General features: G+C 34.2%; 2 protein-coding genes and 2 non-coding genes across 4 annotated transcripts; 1 reads left to right on the forward strand and 3 right to left on the reverse strand.

The window, feature by feature from the left end:
• Positions 1–903: 903 nt before the first annotated feature.
• LOC136224368 (RING-box protein 1a) lies at positions 904–3,552 on the forward strand. The gene is made up of 5 exons (XM_066012692.1): positions 904–1,150; positions 1,288–1,338; positions 1,487–1,546; positions 3,020–3,091; positions 3,181–3,552. Exons 1-5 carry the CDS (start codon positions 910–912, stop codon positions 3,216–3,218), a joined length of 462 nt encoding a protein of 153 aa, XP_065868764.1. The 5' UTR covers positions 904–909; the 3' UTR covers positions 3,219–3,552.
• Positions 3,553–5,935: 2,383 nt separating this feature from the next.
• On the reverse strand, positions 5,936–6,017 carry TRNAS-GCU (transfer RNA serine (anticodon GCU)). Its single transcript has one exon. It is a non-coding gene; the product is annotated as a tRNA-Ser (tRNA).
• A 1,630-nt stretch (positions 6,018–7,647) lies between these two features.
• TRNAS-GCU (transfer RNA serine (anticodon GCU)) lies at positions 7,648–7,729 on the reverse strand. The gene has a single exon. It is a non-coding gene; the product is annotated as a tRNA-Ser (tRNA).
• A 2,685-nt stretch (positions 7,730–10,414) lies between these two features.
• On the reverse strand, positions 10,415–12,953 carry LOC136223034 (subtilisin-like protease SBT1.4). The gene has a single exon (XM_066010817.1). The coding sequence runs from the start codon at positions 12,913–12,915 to the stop codon at positions 10,582–10,584; it is 2,334 nt and encodes a 777-aa protein (XP_065866889.1). The 5' UTR covers positions 12,916–12,953; the 3' UTR covers positions 10,415–10,581.
• Positions 12,954–18,689: the final 5,736 nt, after the last annotated feature.

Below are 18,689 nucleotides of genomic sequence, written 5' to 3' on the forward strand. Positions count from 1 at the left end.
CCTACCTTTAATGGTTTTTTTTTCTTTTATATATTGTGGATAATTTATTAAGCTTAACCTATACGTATGTGATGTTTTATTCCTTACTACTTTTATATTGTACTTGCATTTTTCTTTTTTAATGAAATATTAACATTTTTATAAAAAAAGAAATCAAACCAATCAAATCAAAATAAAAAAGAAAATAGATAGAAAAAATTGAATTGACAAACATGTTTCCAAAAAAAATTCGTTTTTCATTAAAAAAAAATGAAACTAGAAAAATCAGAAGAAAATTGGACAATAATGTACAAAATATTAACATGTTTCCAAATAAATTCATTTTTCCTTTATAGAAAATTCATTTTTTTTATGTCAAATGCAATAGTCACCTAATATATATATTTCTATTTTTTTTTACACGAGGTAATCTTGAAGAGTCTAAATCACCACGGTGGCATCTTTAAACCATATCCACATTCAAACCAATTCCCATTTACTGGTTGATACACATCTCAAATAGGTTATCGATATACTTCATCTTAATTCAATTTTTATGTTTAATACATTTTATTGGAACCAATTAAGGTTTACTTGAATGGTTAAGAAGCTCAAGTCACTTAAACTAGTAATCTCAGGCTCGAATTCTAGTATAGGCAGAAAACTTTAATTGGAAAAAGATCAATCTAAAAAGTACATGTCGAGATTTGAAACGAATAATTGGAAATTAAAATCCATTACTATGTGAAATTAAAATTCAGAGTTAATGAAAGTAAAATATTAATATTTCATTACTTACTATTAATTCTCAAGATTAATGACTTTAATGTGTTTATTCCAAAAGTAAAGGACTTAAGTGAAAACATTAAAGATATCAATGGGCTTCAATGTAGTTTGTGCATTTATTGTATTTAAGTGCTTCAATTCATCATGCTGTTCGTTTACCCTTGGTATCGCTTACAGCCACAGGGTAATAAGATTCCCCCAAATCTCTCTGAATTACCCAAAAACCTCCGTCGGCTATCCCTAACCAGAGCTCAGATGGATACGGATGTCACCATGGTACCAGCCGGCGAGGGCAGTTCGAACGTCGCCGGACCTTCTTCTTCCACCAAGAAGCCTAAGCGATTCGAAATAAAAAAGTGGAACGCCGTCGCTCTTTGGGCCTGGGGTCTGTTCCTAGACCTCTAAATCTTTTTCCATTTAGCTTCCAGATTCGTATATATCTCATCGCGTTTGCATAATTTTCTGTCTTTTCTGTTCGTTTCTATATGAAGCTGATTGTTTTTTGTTTCTTGTTGTTTCCAGATATTGTCGTGGATAACTGCGCGATTTGTAGGAACCATATTATGGATCTCTGTCAGTCTTTTTTTCTCTTTTCGTAATTTTTTCCTTTTATCTCTGCGGATTCTGTTCCCTATTTCGGTTTTGTAATATATCTGTATAATTTTGCTAATGGATTATGATTTTAATGCTTTGATTGCGTTTTCTCGTTCGATGTTGCTAGGCATTGAATGTCAAGCGAATCAAGCTAGTGCCACTAGCGAGGAGTGCACTGTTGCCTGGGGTATGATCACGCTTCTTTAAAACCCTAACCCTAATTTATTGAATTTGGGGGTTTTTGTTCATGATTGTTGTTGATTGTTTTCTCCCTATGTTAATTGTGTATTCATTTGTACCGTCAGTTCTTTGATTTGTATTGGACATTGAATTCTTTCTGTTGATGGATGTGTTATGGCTGGTCTTGTTCATTTGGATGCTTTGTTCTGATTTAGGCTTTACTTCTTTCTGTTTTCCTTTTATTTTTTATGCATTAGGTTAAATGAGAATTTGATTAGCATAATTATACTATGCTTGTATTTTGTTTACCTATCGAATGCTATATAGAGGAATTGTTTCAATGTTGGCACTTGCTATCATTACCATAAAGCATTTTTGTTCAAATTGCCTTTGTGCATTTTAACTTCTGCGCTACGCCTAAGTAACAGGGGTCAAAGAAAGTTCAGATTATTCCTTAGATCAGAGCTGAACATTGTTGTTCATCTGTGGTAGATACATTCATGTGAGTGCTATACTTTAGAGTTAGACTGACCTAAATGTGCGTTGGGGACTGGTTGAAAATTTGGTTGACCTGGCTAGTTTCACTTTTTCAGTTCTCTGATGTGGGAAATGCGGGATTTCTGATCCACACAGAAAATTTGTTTATAGAGAGCATAGCACATGAAAATAACTGATTTGTAGTTCTATATTTTGAAGTTGCTAAAAATGGTGTTTATCATGGGGGTTTTGGACTGCAGTCAGTTGTAATTGTCAAAATAAGATAGATATGGTAACTTTTTCTTGATTTGTTCAAACTGATTTTGGTTGAGAAACTAAGAGCAAGTCTAATGGTAAATAACAACTTAAGGGTGCCACATAGGAAAAATAACAAGGAAAGTTTACATCCCATTAGGAACCATTGTTACTTCATAATTTTGTGGGAATATATTAAGCAAATAAGGAGGGACTCAAATAGATATTTGCACCAAGAAAAAAGTAAGCAGTAACAAGGAACTGAAATAAGGAGGGACTGAAATAGATCTTTGGAGAGAGTATCCTTTGTTTCTTAAATCTGTAACATACTACATTTTGTAACAACCACTCTAGTGGTTAGTTACAACTTCTTTGCCCAAAGTAACAAGGATATTACATCCACTAGAGATGGTTTGAGGCTGGTATTCAAAGGGGCTGGAATGTTTCTCTAATTTTTAGTGTCTGTGTTTATGATCATTGGTGGTACTTATGCTAGCTTTTTTTTTTTTTTTTTTTTTTGAGCAAGATATTGTCTCCCTAGTTAGTTCTCAATACCATATTTAGCTAGTTTACCATGTAAAAAGACTGGAAATTTGTTGCCTGAATGTTTTTGTTAGTTTATGATTTGTACTTGATGAACTCTTTTGTATTCTTAACAGTGATTAAGAGCTCTTCACTTCTTTTATGGGCTTGCTGTTTTGTTTGTATTGTCAACCTAACTGAACACATTTGGTTTTTGTTCATACAGGTGTGTGCAATCATGCCTTCCATTTCCATTGCATCAGCAGATGGCTGAAAACCCGTCAAGTGTGCCCTCTTGGTATGCTTTTTTACAAATTCAATTACATGTAATATTTGGGTTTATGGTTTCATGTGACAGATTCTGAGATCTTATTTTGTTTCTTACAGATAATAGTGAGTGGGAATTCCAAAAGTATGGCCACTAGAATCTACTGCAGCAAACACAGCAGCTGGGTGGGATTTGAAGTAGTGTAAAGCAAACCCTGGAATGAAGGACTGAAAAGCAGAGATGCTTTGTCCGTGACAACGAAACATTGTAGTAGATGCTTATATTAGAGTAATATTTGGACCAAATTTGTGTTTGTTACTGCATTTGACCTGGCTGCGTTTGGCCCAATAGCAGATGTGCACTTCCCATTTAGTATTTTGTGGTGCAATGTGTATCAGGATTTTTGTGATTGCTTAAAGGATGGAGTTATTATCTTCTTGTCAAAACCCTTTGTCATTATGACAAATTAATGATATACGTTCTTTCTGGCAGTTTGGGATGTATTTGCTTGATTATATCATGTTATTTTTGTATTGTTGTCGAGCAATACTCAAATGGAGTGACATGTAAAAGCTAAATGCTCACCTGGTTTCTTGACAGGGAACTAGACATTACTGTGATTTTGGAAGTGTCTGTCTCCATAGTATATTGATTATATTTTTGAGTATTTTATGGAGAGGTGTCAAGAATGATGTAGGTTTGTAATCGAGCTGAGCTTTGATCTGCTCATGACTGCTCTTAGAAAATTGATGAGTTCGAGCTCATATCCTACTCGTGAGCTGCTCGCGAGTTTGTTCATAAGGTTACTTAGCGAATAATTCGTTACTTTTGTTTATGAACAATGGTCATTAATTTCTTTACATAAAATTATGTAGTTTACATAAGATTATATAGTTTTATATTTCCATTTTTATAGAAATACTATTATCAAAATAAATAATTGAATAAAATTTGTTCATGAGCGTGTTTATGAACATTATACTTAAGTTTGTTTATAAATCTACAATTTTATATGCTTTTGAGCTTTAGAGTCTAATTTTGTCATGCTCAAATTCTTCTCGTTTGTAAAATCATGCTGAACATGATCGAACTTGTATCGAGTCGTTCATGAGCGGCTGAGCGTGTTTATGAACATTATACTTAAGTTTGTTTATAAATTTATAATCTTATCTGCTTTTGAGCGTTAGAGTCTAATTTTGTCATGCTCAAATTCGTTTCATTTGTAAAATCAAGCTGAACATGATCGAACTTGTATTGATTTGTTCATGAGCGGCTGAGCGTGTTTATGAACATTATTATACTTAAGTTTGTTTATAAATCTATAATCTTATCTGCTTTTGAGCTTTAGAGTCTAATTTTGCCATACTCAAATTCGTCTCGTTTGTAAAATCAAGCTGAACATGATTGAACTTGTATCGAGTCGTTCATGAACGGCTCAGTTCATTTACAACCACAATCTTACTGTATAGGATATGAACCTAACAATTAATGATTAAATTTTTAGTTCAGTTTATAGTTAGAGTTGACTTGTAATTGTAAATACAAAAATGATGCTAATGTTTATTACTATATTCTAAAATGTTTCTACATGTTATTTTTCAATAGTAAAATTATATATGTAGAGGTGAGGCTCCTCCTACTTTTTCTTCTTCTCAAATTCCCCCATTGTCGCCCCCATCATAGTCACTTCCTTCTTCCTCCACCCATTTATGTTTTAGTTTCAGATTTATTTTTTCTTATTAGTTTGAAGTCTATATACATTCTTGAACTTCTTTTTCCGACAGATCTACACCTGTTAGCTATAGCAGAAAAGGTTCATATTGTCCGTAGATCTATAGATCCGCGTGGTTGCAAAAACATAAAGGACTCAGATCCGAATGTCTGGAAGAGCCTAAATGATGAAGCATGGATTACAATGGTTTTTCAACAGTATTCCACTTACGAGAATGATATGATTTCTATGTCCGTTGTATTTGTACTTTTATGGTTTTTATTGCTCTTTGTAATCTTTTTATTGCTATTTGTAGCCTATTTTCTTCTTTTCGTGGATCTTGTACTGGCTGTAGCCTGTATGGACAAGAGGTTTTATTGCTCTTTATTTCCATGCTAACGTTTTGGGTTACGAGCAATTTTATCATTAACGTAAAAAATGGTACAATTTTACCCCTAAAATTGGAAGCCAAGAGCAATTTTACTCCTAACGTTGATAAATTGGATCAATTTGAAAAATAATCATCAAAATGTCTCATCGATCATGAATCTTGTCATCTACACTTCACACGTGCGTCATTTTATCAGTAACAAATCACAAACATATGTTGGGATGTAAAAAAAAATGTCTTTCATACGAATTAGACAAAAAAAAAAAATTCAAAAAATTCACCGAATTTATATATATTAATCTCCAATTCTATTATGAAATTACAAAAAACATGCAATCTTTTTTTTTTTGAAAACGAGTTGATATGCAATTGGTGCAAAATAAAGAACAAAAATATATGTGTTTTATAATAATATCTGAAATTGATCCAAATTATCAACGTTAGGGATAAAATTGCTCTTAACTACAAATGTTAGGGATAAAATTACACTATTTTAGATGTTAAAGATAAAATTGTTTCTGACCCAAAACGTTAGGGTATTTTTGTACCTTAACCCTTTAAATTGATTTAATGATACAAAAATATTTAGGTGGTTTGATTAGAGTTGAAGTTGATTTATTGAACATTTAAGGCATGTTTAGTTAGTTTATTTGTTAATGTTTATTGTTGTTGGAAGCAGGAAAATATTGTAATTTACTAGTAATTGATTATGAATCCTGACTGTTTATATAATTTTAATCAAGTTAATAAAATTGTTTAAAAAAATTAAATTCGACGCCTGAGAGATTCGAACTCTCGCGGGGAGACCCCATGTACTTAGCAGGCACACGCCTTAACCACTCGGCCAAAGCCTCTTGATGTGGAATGTGCTAATCATGTAAGAAATATCCCAAACTATTTTGTTCCACTGCATTTTAAGCTTTGATTAGTGAAAACTTTTTTCTTTCAACACATTGACACTAATTCATTCACTTCTAGAAACCAAAGTATCAAAACGGATTTTAAAATTAGTTATAAATTATAAATTATAATAAAATAATTAATATTTTCAACATATCATAAAATTATACAATCAGAAACTCAAAAGTTTCTACTAAAAAGTAACAAAAAAGAATTAAATAAATTGTGGTTTCAAATCCAAGGAAGAAGCTAACGCATAACATGAACAATATTAAGTTTGGAAGCATTGATTAGAGTTTACATTGCTAGAGAAGTTCTAGAGTGAATAAGGTGCAATGGAAGTACATATGATTTTATTGAGAAATGATTAGTGTAAAAATAATAATAATATAAGATTATCACATTTTTATTAGTAAAATTAAATACATCCAAATATAATGTTCATGAATACGCTTATATTTTCCACTTCATGAACAGCTCAACTCATTTACAACCATACTTATAGGATACGGACCTAACAATCAACGCTTAAATTTTTGGTTATGTTTAGAGTTTGAAAAAAAAATGATGATAATATTTAAAATTAGGGTAAATAATTTATTAGTTTCTATATTTTTATCTAACGTATTATTTAGGTATTGTTTGATGAAAAAAAATCACTTAAATTAGTAGATTAAGTACTTATTTAGTTTAATTGTGTTTGATAATGATTTTTTTAAGAGTGTCTATTTGACAATCTAGTTCCTCAAATATTTGAATTATTAAACAGTCTAATCCCTCAATAAAGGGCTCAACCGTTAAATAAAATAAAAGTTAAAATACTAAAATTATATGTAATTTGAGAATATGATAAGTTAAAATTAGGGTTAAGGTGCAAAAATACCCCTAACGTTTTGAGCCAGGAGCAAATTTACCCCTAACGTTTAAAATGGTGCAATTTTACCCCTAACGTTGGAAGCCAGGTGCAATTTTAACCCCAACGTCAATAAATTGGTTCAATTTCAGAAATAATTCATCAAACTATCTTCTCGCTCATGAATTTTGTCTTTTACACTTCATATGTGCGTTATTTTATCAGTAAAAAATCATAAGCATAAGTTGGGATGTGAAAAAAAATAAAAAAATATACGGTCTTTTTATATGAATTAGACAAAAAAAATTTAAAAAATTCACCGAATTTATAAATATTAATCTCCAATTCAATTATTAAATTATAAAAAATATGAAATCTTTTTTTAAACGAATTATTATACAATTGGTGCAGAATAAGAAACAAAAATATATGTGTTTTATAATAGTGTCTGAAATTGACCCAATTTATCAACGTTAGAGGTAAAATTGCATTTGGCTTCCAACGTTAGGGGTAAATTTGCACCATTTTAGACATTAGAAGTAAAATTGCTCCTGACCCAAAACATTAGGGATATTTTTACACCCCTTAAAATTATTAGTATGATAGGGTTTTACTAAATTGATTTTTTTACAGGTTAAATTGATAATGATAAAAAAATAACACTTTATTCAATTGTATTTCTGACTCATTTACGTGAATGACGCATTGGAAAAGAAATAAAAAAAACAATTCGACGCCTGAGAGATTCGAACTCTCGCGGGGAAACCCCATGTACTTAGCAGGCACACGCCTTAACCACTCGGCCAAAGCGTCTTGATGTTCAAAGCTCTCATTTTATGATTAATATAACTAATAATTGTTTTTAAATTGTTTCAAGAAAAAAAAAAAAAATTGTTTTTAAATACTGCTATTCTTTGTAGCGATAAATATGATTAGTGAAAATATTTTTCGCTCAATTTACCTATCCGTTTGAACCAAACAAGTTAAGCAAATAATTATTGTGCAAAGATAGTTTTTATTATAATTTTGACACATATCATACATAACTGCCTTTTAAGTTTTAAGAGTTTATAATTAGGGGTGTTAACAAATTAAACTGATATCAAATTAATTAATTTGTTAATATTTTGAGCTTTAGCCCAACTTTGATGAGATTTAACCAGATTCATTATATATACATAGAATAAGTAATCAGAATCGGTCCTAACATTTTATGGACGCAGAGGAAATAAGAGATAATAAGCTCTTAATTAAAAAAGTTTATATTCAAAAGTTTAAAATAGCAATTTAGATCCATTTTAAACTAAAAATATCATATTATTTGGTCATTTTAGGTCCAAGGCCCGCCTGTAAGTAATATAGAACATAAAAAAAAATACATATAATATATTTCACATGAGTTTAAAAGGTTTAAAAAAGTACCACGTGTCATGACTGAGCTAGAAGAACAGTAGCTGCATTAGTTGTTAGATAAGACAAACTAACCGATTATAGATGTCCTTGTTTATGGAGCGTGGTTGCGTACATGTGGTAGTTGTTAGTGATATTAGTATGAATGGCAAAGTAGAGACTTACCTTCTAAGAGTGAAGCTAATTAATCTTTAAAGTTTTCTTTATGGGCCTTTAAAGTTTAGAGATAGAATTCACGATTAATTAATTAATTAAATAATTAATTAATTAATTATTATTATTATTATTATTTTGCCTATTATCATTCATTATTTTATTTTAAAATAAAAATTAGTGAAATATATATAGTGATTAAAAAATAATCGAGTCTGTTTGCGAACTTTCAAATTGAATTTAAAGAAGTTCAAACCTGGCTTGTTAATTTATTGAACTGATCTAAGCTTGAACGGAGATGAAATAGTTTGTCACCACTTAATCAAAGAAATTCTAATACAATATCAAAGAAAATATAGTAGCGTTCGTTTTCACTTAATGAACAAAAGTATCAAAACAAATTTTAAAATTGGTTATAAATTATGATTTATAAGCCAAAATCAATATGTTGAACATACCATAAACTCGTAAAATCCTACAATCTGAAACTCAAAACTTTTCTACTGAAAAGAAAGCAAACAAATAATCAAATAAATTGTGGGTTTCAAATTCAATGAAAAAGGCACAATATCCAACAGCAACAAGTATGGAAGTACTTGAAATAAAGTTTACATTGTTATTATGGGTCTCTACCAGGGGCGGAGACGGGGCCCGGGGTCCCGGGTCCCTCCGGCCGCTGAACCACCATGATCACAAGTAGTTTCGTTTCTTCTGTTTCTATAAAATTGGAGCCTGTGGTGGTTCTGGCCCCATGTTTCCAAGAAATAATGATCGAGTGCTGGCTCAAGTCTTGTTAGACCATCTCTCGATCTAAAATTCCAATTTTTTTTTTTTTTTTTTTTTTTTTTTTTTTTTTTGCGTTTTAGACCATCTCTAAATCCAAAATTGTATTTTTTTGTATGTTAAGCTTCCTTGAACCTAAATTTCTATTTTTTTTGGGATATTAGGCCATTTTTAAAGGGTAAATTACATCCATGGCCACTGAACTTTACCCATTTTCATATTATGGCCACTGAACTTCATTTCTTCCCAGTATAGCCACTGAACTTTACAATTTTTAATATTGGTGGCCACTCAATTTTAACTAACTTCTCAAAATGACCGTTAATGATCGTTAACGACCTCAAAATGAAAATATTCAAGAATTAAAGTTGTTCAGAACGACATTTACCATGAAACTACATTTTTTTTATTTTCGAAAATCACATTTTTTGGAGCTTTCTCTCTCTAAAAATTCACTTTCTCTCTCCTAACCAAACAACGCCTAAATCACCTTAAAACGAAAATTTTCAAGAATTAAAGTTCCTTAAAATATTATTAACACTTTGGATTTTTTACTTTTAACCGTCAACGGTCGTCTTGAGGCGTTGAGCGGTCACCGATGTTAAAAAGTGTAAAGTTTAATGACCATACGGTCCATACCGGGAAGAAATGAAGTTCAGTAGCCATAATGTGAAAATGAGTAAAGTTCAGTGGCCATGGGTGTAATTTACCCAATTTTTAAATCCAAATTTCTAATTTTTTGACCAATTAAGCCGTCTCTAAATCCGATTTTTTCTATTAGACAATTTTTTTTACATGTTAAGAATTTTAAACATAATATAACTTAATTTTGAAAAGTTTTATATTAGTACTGAAAAATTGGTTCTTGACCATTCTGATTATAACACGTGTATATATGAAAAAAAATTGAACACGTTCAATTTAACAAAATTTTTCTTCTTTACACACTACGTGTAAAATCGCCCTCCAACCGAACAATCCTGTATTCGCCACTGGTCTCTACAGAATGCTAAGATTTTGGCGTAATACATAATTACACACTATACACGAACCTCGACACGTTTTCGGTTTAGTATGCCATAGTTCTTTTTAGATTTATCACATACCTAAACTTACAATTCTGGACCATAAATTTTATTGTTAATTCATGTATAAGCAGTAACATTATTTTTATTTCATTTGAATTAGATCAACTGAAATCCTTCCTACAACATAACATCAGATATTGATAATGAATTTAATTTTGTACAACAGACAGATTTCAATATCTATTAACACAAAACAAACATAAACATCCAATTCTTCATCAGCACAGCAACTCAAGAAGAATCCATAGATAGACCTAGTTGTCCCCATTTAACAACCACAGGACTCCTAACTCTATGAGTTCCATCACTCCATTCAATTGCTCCAAAACTCTGCTGGCTACTGCTGCACACATCCAATTGCAAACTGCTCACAAACGTAACCTCATAAGACAACTCCTGATCCACTTCACTAAACACAAGCTTACTCGGTGACACCGTCACATCTACATAGTCAGGATAATTCACCTTCACTTCATAAACTGCATCACCAGAACTCCCCACATTCTTCACAACCCTCTTATATGTAATCACAGAAGTATTAGTCTCAAACACAACCCCAAATGACGGGTAGTTTAGATTCCCTGGTGTGCTCAGTTTCTTGTCACATACATCTGAAGTTGCAGCCTCTTTGAGGAACACTGCAATTCGTTTTGAATCATACCCAATTGAGCAAAGGAAGGAGATGTAGTCGTTGGTGTTGATGTCATAGATTAGTCCTGGATCAAGAGCGGTGTTCGGATCAACGTGTCCGCCTCCCCGGACAAAGGGGGTTGATTCTTTTCCTGTGGCGAGATCATATATGGTTTCTCCGGAGTTGTCTAGATCATAGGCAGTGGTGATTAGAGCTGATTTTATGGCTGCTGGTGACCAATTTGGGTATGCTTTTCTAAGCAATGCTGCTATTCCACTCACATGAGGACATGACATTGATGTGCCTGAAATTATGTTGAATTGGACTCTTCTAGGATCAATTTTTAAATCTGTTGGAGATGAAGCTCCTGTCCATCCTGCTAAGATGTTAACACCAGGTGCTATAACATCTGGTTTTAGGATTTCTGGTGTTAAATGGTTCGGACCGCGGCTTGAAAATGATGCAACTTTAGGAGCTGCTGGTGAATTCCCAATTATTGTTCCCCGGAAGACGATTGTTGCAGTGGGAGTTTCAGTTGATTTCATGTAGTTTCGAATCTGACTTGCTGCAGTTGCGCCTACCATGGTAGCTGGTAAGAGATGAGAATCAGCGATGAGTTCTTCACCACTTTCTGCTGTGTTAGCCATTACCATTCCAAGCCCTCCTGCTTGTTTCACTGCACTACCTTTCTCTACTCTAGCATTACCTCCACGATCACAAACTACAATTTTACCTTCAACTATGGATTCATTCAAAGACCCTGTAAAACAATACCTATTTCCAGCATCACCAGCATACACTAAAGGAAGCTTTTCATCAGCCAAACCCTCACCGGAATAGAGTGAGACTCCACCGAGGATTCGCCCATCTTCGAGCACAACATCAGCTGGAAACTCCCTGTCAATGGTGGAAGCACCAACAGTGAGAATCCATGGAGCAATGTTAACAGCAGTATATGGATCTGGACCTGAATTTCCAGCAGAGCAAGACACGACAATTCCGTGTTGAGTTGCTCCGAAAGCCCCAATTGAAATCGAATCATGATCGTATTGAGGAGCATAACCAGTAGCACCAACAGATAGAGAGATCACATGAACTCCATCTTCAATTGCTTGATCCATGGCTGCTAAAATATCGGAATCGAAACAACCAATACTCCAACAGATCTTATAAGCAGCAATTCGTGCTTTAGAGGCCATACCTCGAGCTTCCCCATTCGCATATTCGTAAAACCCCGCATCTTTAACAAAATTCCCAGCAGCAGTAGATGCTGTATGTGTTCCATGACCTTCTGTATCTCTCGGAGAAGCTAAATTCGAATCTGATCCATCAATAGAATTTCCTTTATACGCAAGAAGACCTTGATAAAACGCTCTTGCGCCAATCAATTTCTTGTTACAAGAGGAGGAATTAAAATCAGGTGCTGTTTGGCAAACACCTTTCCAATTCACCGGCACAGAAGAGAGTCCAGCGTCGGAGAAACTCGGGTGTTCCGGCCATATTCCGGTATCGAGGACACCAATGATGATGTCTTCGCCATAAGCCCCATTAGGCCAAAGGCCATACCCGGAGGAAAGGCCTAAAAAGTGAGGGGTACGAGTGGTGTGGAGGCGACGAATCTCATCAGGGATGACGGAGATTATGCCGGAATGACGGAGGAGCGATGAAGCTTGATCGGAAGAGAGATGAGCGGAGAAACCATTGGTGGCGCGTGTGTAAGTGTAGAGGATCTTGGGAGTGTGAGGAGAGGGAGGAAGGGATTTGAGGATGAAGGAGTACCAGTCATGGTGGGAGGAGAAGAGGGTGGGCTTGTGTGATTTGGAGACGTGGACAATGAAGGTCTGTGGACGGTGAGATGATCGTAAAGAGAAGGATAGAGAAGTTAGAGAAAGGAAGAAGAGGAGAAGAGGGATAGAGAAAGAGGAAATCGCCATGAATGAATGCTCCTTTGGGTCCTCAGAAACTGGAGATCGAAAAGATGTGTTTATTATTGGTTGGGGTAAAGGATGAGGATAACTGCTTTATTGGTCCACGTCATCACATGTCCAATTACTGTGGATCTTCTTTTAATTTACTGTAATAAGGTGTTTTTTTTTTTTTTTTTTTGGAAAAATACTGTAATAAGTTAAAAAGCATCTCTAATGTGTTTTTTTAAACAAAAATTAAGCAATCGTATGAAGAATAGTATGTCACCCCATAAATACTGCCTTTATGTTAGAGCGAAATTAGAGCTTTCCGAATATTCATAACTTCCCTTACACTAGATAAGAAATTATCCCGCACAAGTTTGAAAAATGCTCCATAAAACTTACCGTTGTAGTCTCGTAGCATCGCCCCTAAACCCAACAGACCTGACCCCTAGATAATAGAGGCATTTACATTCGGTTTAAAACGAGCTGAAGGAGACCGTAACCAGCGAACCGCACCTTGAGCAGACCCCGCTCCACTTGGAACAACCTGTACACAAACATCCATCCCCTTTGATTGAGCATCCTGTCACTCCTTCAATCTAATGCACACTAGACGAAAACAAATATCTGCAGAATTCTTTGAATGATTCAATATAGAGTTGTTTCTATTCAGCCATATATTCCATACAATATGTTAAACCGTTGTGTGCAAGAAAATGTTTTATTTATTTTTTTTGTTAGAAAAATAATTCAAGATAAAGTTTTAGATTAGTCACCAACAAAATTTATAAGAAAAATAAGCAAAATGTATATCTTTTAAAAACAGTAAAATATCCTAACTATTTTTTTAACAAGAAACTACTCTTTTAAATAAGGATAATATGCAAAAATACTCATAACCTTGATTATCAAGAATAATTTTATTATAACGTTTAAATTGATGTAATTATATTCTCTAACGTTGGCAACCGATAAATTTTTTATCCTAACATTGGCAAGTTAGATAAATTTCAGACATTATTATAAAACACAAATTTTTTTATTTATTATTGTGTACCATTTACATGCCAGTTGATTCTAAACAAAGATTTCACATTTTTTATGTGATATATTAATAGAATTGGAGATTACTATTTTTAAATTTGAAAAAAATATTTGGATTTATTTTGTCCAATTCGTACAAAAAATACAATATATTTTTTTAATTTTTTTATATAGTTGTGATTTGTTACTAATAAGTGATAAAATAACGCACATGTAAAGTGCAGATGAAGATCTATGACCGAAAAAACAGTTTGAGAATTATTTTTTAAATTAACCCAACTTATCAATGTTAAAGATAAATTTATTCTTTACTGTCAACATTAAGTAAAATTGAACTATTTTGAAATTAAAAATAAATTACTCCTAACTTATCAATTTACACTTTATTCTTTAACGAGACAAATAAAAAATGATAATCTTGATATTTAGTATATCATTGTTCATTAATGGCTTTTTATTGACAAAATGACAAAAAGGGATGCTTCTAAATATCAACTTTTCTTGGTTTTATTATGCAAATCCAACATTTAACTGTTCATTACTTTTGTGTATACACAATGCTTTAATTAATTAATTTGTAAATTCATCTAACCAACCTTACACTAATATGTATTTACTGTTAGTTAATTTATATTAGTACATCTTCTTTAATTGATATTTGTATATTAAAGGACCAATTCAGCTATTTCATTTCTTTTGTTTGTTTCTCTGTACTAGTTTATATTTTTCCTTTTTGCACTGTTGTTATATCCTCACTGTCCAGACATGTGTTTTGTCTGATAGTGAGGTGGTTATCCTTTCTTGTTTTTATTGTCTCCTTTATATTCCTTGGTAAGGCTCCTTTTTCCATTAATGAGAATGAAGCAATTATTGAGCTTCCTTTTGTGCTTATTCTCTAATTTCCTCTGATATTTTTCTGTGCTTCAATACCTGGTATTTTGCTCATTATGGTATCAGAGCTTTGGTAAGCACAAAGAGAAATAAGAGATAGTGTTTCTTAAAATCCCTTATCTGTTTCTTCTAGGGTTTCTTTTTTCTTCTTCCCCAATCTTTGATTTCTCTCCCTCCGATTCTTGCCTCTCTCGTCTTCAATGGCGAATACAAAAATCACATATCAGGAAATGATGAATCTGTTCTTTCTACATCCCTCTGAAGGAGCAAACACACTCCTAGTTGATAAGCTTCAAGGATCCTCTGATTATTGATCATGGCGCAGATCTATGGAGATTAATCTCTCTTCCAAACGAAAGCTGGGATTCGTGACTGGAACTGTAGAAAAACCAAAAGCAAGTGATGATGAAACCAAAGCAGAGATGTGGGATACCTGCAACAATATGGTAATCGCTTGGTTAACTCATAATTTATCTCCTAATATTAAGAAATCTGTGATGTATATGACATCTGCTAAGGATATATGGGATAATCTAGAAAAGAGGTTCTCTCTTACTAATGGGTCCAGGAAATATAAGTTAAATAAAGATCTGTTTGAAGAAAAACAACATCAGATGAGTATCAATGACTACTATACTGCTATGAAATCCATGTGGGAAGAGTTGGATTCTTTAAATTTGCTGCCTGTTCTGAATAATGCTGATGTTGAAGTTAAAGCTTTACTTGCTGCCATTGATTTACAAAGGGAGGAGGCCAAACTGTTTCAATTCCTAAATGGTTTGAATGATACATATAACAACCAGAGGAGTCAATTGTTGATGCTCACACCACTACCATCTGTTGAAACTGCCTCAGCTGTCTTGCAGCAAGAAGAGGCTCAAAGAGAAGTTCTAACCAGCGTGAAATTTGAGTCTGATGTATCTGCTATGTACAGCAGAAATCAAAATGGTATACTGCAGACTTGCTCTGCCTGTGGTGGAAAAGGACACAGTAGAGATAGGTGCTGGACTGTAGTTGGATACCCTAAGTGGCACTCCAAACACAAGAACAAATCCAAAACTTTACCCCAAACTCCTTCCCTACCTCATAACCCTTATGCACCTAAAGTTGCAGCTGCTGTACAAATCGGAGCTTCTCTTCACACCTCAACAACTAGAACAGCTGATGCAGTTGATGCCTAAATTACAACTACAACACAAGGAATCAGAAACTGATGAGGAAATTGATCATCACTTCTCAGGCATGTTGACATGTCAATTTGCCGCTTCCAACTTCACGAAATGGATAATTGATTCAGGTGCATCTGACCACATGACTCCACATCTGCAACATTTCATCCAACCAATTATTGTTCAGAAGGCTTCCCCCATTCACCTCCCAAATGGACAGCAAGCTGTAATCTCTCATATTGGTGACATTGCTCTCCCTACAGGACTGCAAATTAAGAATGTGCTTTGTGTTCCACTCTTCAAACACAACCTTCTTTCTGTGCAAAAGCTCATCCAAGATAACAATTGTGAGGTACAATTCTATTCCACTCATTGTGTGATCATTGCTGTTGAAACCAAACAAATAGTGGGTATAGGAAAAGCTCAAAATGGCCTGTATTACCTGTTAGACACTACTGATCCTACCACCCCTCATGCGTGGCTGTCTCAAATTCAATCTCCTGTTTATCTCACTGTTGACACTAAAACTACAGAAAAGTCTAGCATTGAACTATGGCATAACAGATTGGGGCATGCTCCTCTTGCTAAACTTAAACATATCTCATGTATTCAACAACATATTAAGGATCATACCAAGGTTTGCTTGACATGTCCTATGTCCAAGTTTACTAGACAGCCCTTTGATTTAAGCTCTTCACATGCTAGTGAACCCTTTGAATTGATTCATATTGACACTTGGGGGCCCTATAAGGTTCCCACTAGGGGGCATTACAGGTATTTTTTGACCATTGTTGATGATTGCACTAGAACAACTTAGGTATATCTTCTGAAACTCAAATCTGATAGTCTGTCTGTTTTGGAAGCTTTTCTTAACTATGCTCAAACACACTTTCATAAGAAAATCAAATATCTTAGGTCTGACAATGCCTTAGAATTTGATGACACACAATGTTCAGCCTTCTTTTCTAAAAATGGTATTGTGCATCAAACATCCTGTGTTAGGAGACCCCAACAGAATGCCAGAGTAGAGAGGAAGCACATGCATATATTGGAAATAGCGAGGGCTCTTCGTTTTCAGGTTGGGTTGCCCTTGTCTCATTAGGGTGATTGTGTCCTAACTGCTATCCATTTGATCAATAGACTGCCTACTCCTGTACTTGATAACTCCACTCCCTATGAAGCCCTTCACAATTCTCCCGCCAACTATGATCACTTAAGGGTCTTTGGGTGTCTTGCATTTGCCTATAACCCATCTTTTCCATCAGATAAAATGTCTCCCAGGGGTGTCCCTTGTGTGTTTTTAGGATATCCTTCCACTAAAAAAGGCTACAAATTACTAAATTTACTCACATCTCAGACATTTGTCTCTAGAGATCTAATCTTTCATGAATCCATATTTCCCTTTCACTCTAAATCCACAACTTCCTACATGCATCCTATTCCTGCTTTAACTCATTCTGTGCCCCAACCTCAGCTTTATGATGACTTATACTCTGTATCTCATCTTCCTAGTGAACCTGTTTCTCCACCTCCTCAACCATCAACTCCCACTATATCATCTCCTATTTCAGCCCCCACACATTATCTCCTGCACCTACTTCTCCAATCTCACCCTCTTCTGCTTCATTATCTGATATACCCTCTCCTTTGCCTGCTTCTTTACCAGTCAGGAGATCTACTAGAACTCATGTTCCTCCTATCTGGCTAAAGGACTACAATGCTCCTCATATTTCAAATGTTACATATACTGTCACTGCTCCTTCCTTTCACTGTTTTCTTGCTCATCTTACCAATAATTCTGACCCTATTTACTTCAAAGAAGCTGTTCCGCACTCTCATTGGGTTGCAGCTATGAATACTGAGCTTGAAGCTCTTGAAGCCAATGATACATGGGATGTCACAACCTTACCTGCTAGGAAAATTGCTATTGGGTGTAAATGGCTGTTCAAAACAAAATATAATCCTGATGGATCTGTTGAAAGATACAAGTCTAGACTTTTTATTTTAGGTTGCAGACAGAAATATGGGGAAGACTATGCAGAGACTTTTGCTCCTGTGGCAAAAATGACTACAGTAAGGACCTTGTTGGCCGTTGCAGCTTTAGAAGATTGGTATGCTTTCCAGATGGATGTCACCAACGCATTTCTGCATGGTGATCTGCTCGAAAATGTCTATATGCTTCTTCCTCCTGGATACACTCATCTTGGATGCAGAATAAGTCAGGTAACATCTTCTGTCCCCTTTGTTCAACACAAGTCTAATCTTGTATGCAAGCTCAAAAAATCCCTCTATGGGCTTAAACAAGCACCAAGACAATGGTTTGCAAAGCTATCGACCACTTTTATCACTTTGGGCTTCATTCAATCCAAATCTGATTATAGTTTGTTCATCAATCATGATTCATAGTCTATTACTATTGTTTTGGTGTATGTCGATGACTTGTTGATTACAGGAAACAGCCTTACTTCAATTGATCATCTTAAGCTCATGCTTTCTCAAACCTTTCACATGAAAGACTTGGGTCCTTTAAGATACTTCCTTGGCCTTGAAATAGACAGATCGTCCTCTGGCTTCTTTGTCTCACAAAAGAAATATGTCTAAGATATTCTTTATGAGTTTGATATGACTCATTGTAAACCTCTTAAGCTTCCTATGGAAAGTAATCTAAAACTGACCCCTGAAAAAGGAACTCCA

The sequence above is a fragment of the Euphorbia lathyris genome, chromosome 3 (genome assembly GCF_963576675.1).
Source record: "Euphorbia lathyris chromosome 3, ddEupLath1.1, whole genome shotgun sequence".
NCBI lineage: Eukaryota > Viridiplantae > Streptophyta > Magnoliopsida > Malpighiales > Euphorbiaceae > Euphorbia > Euphorbia lathyris.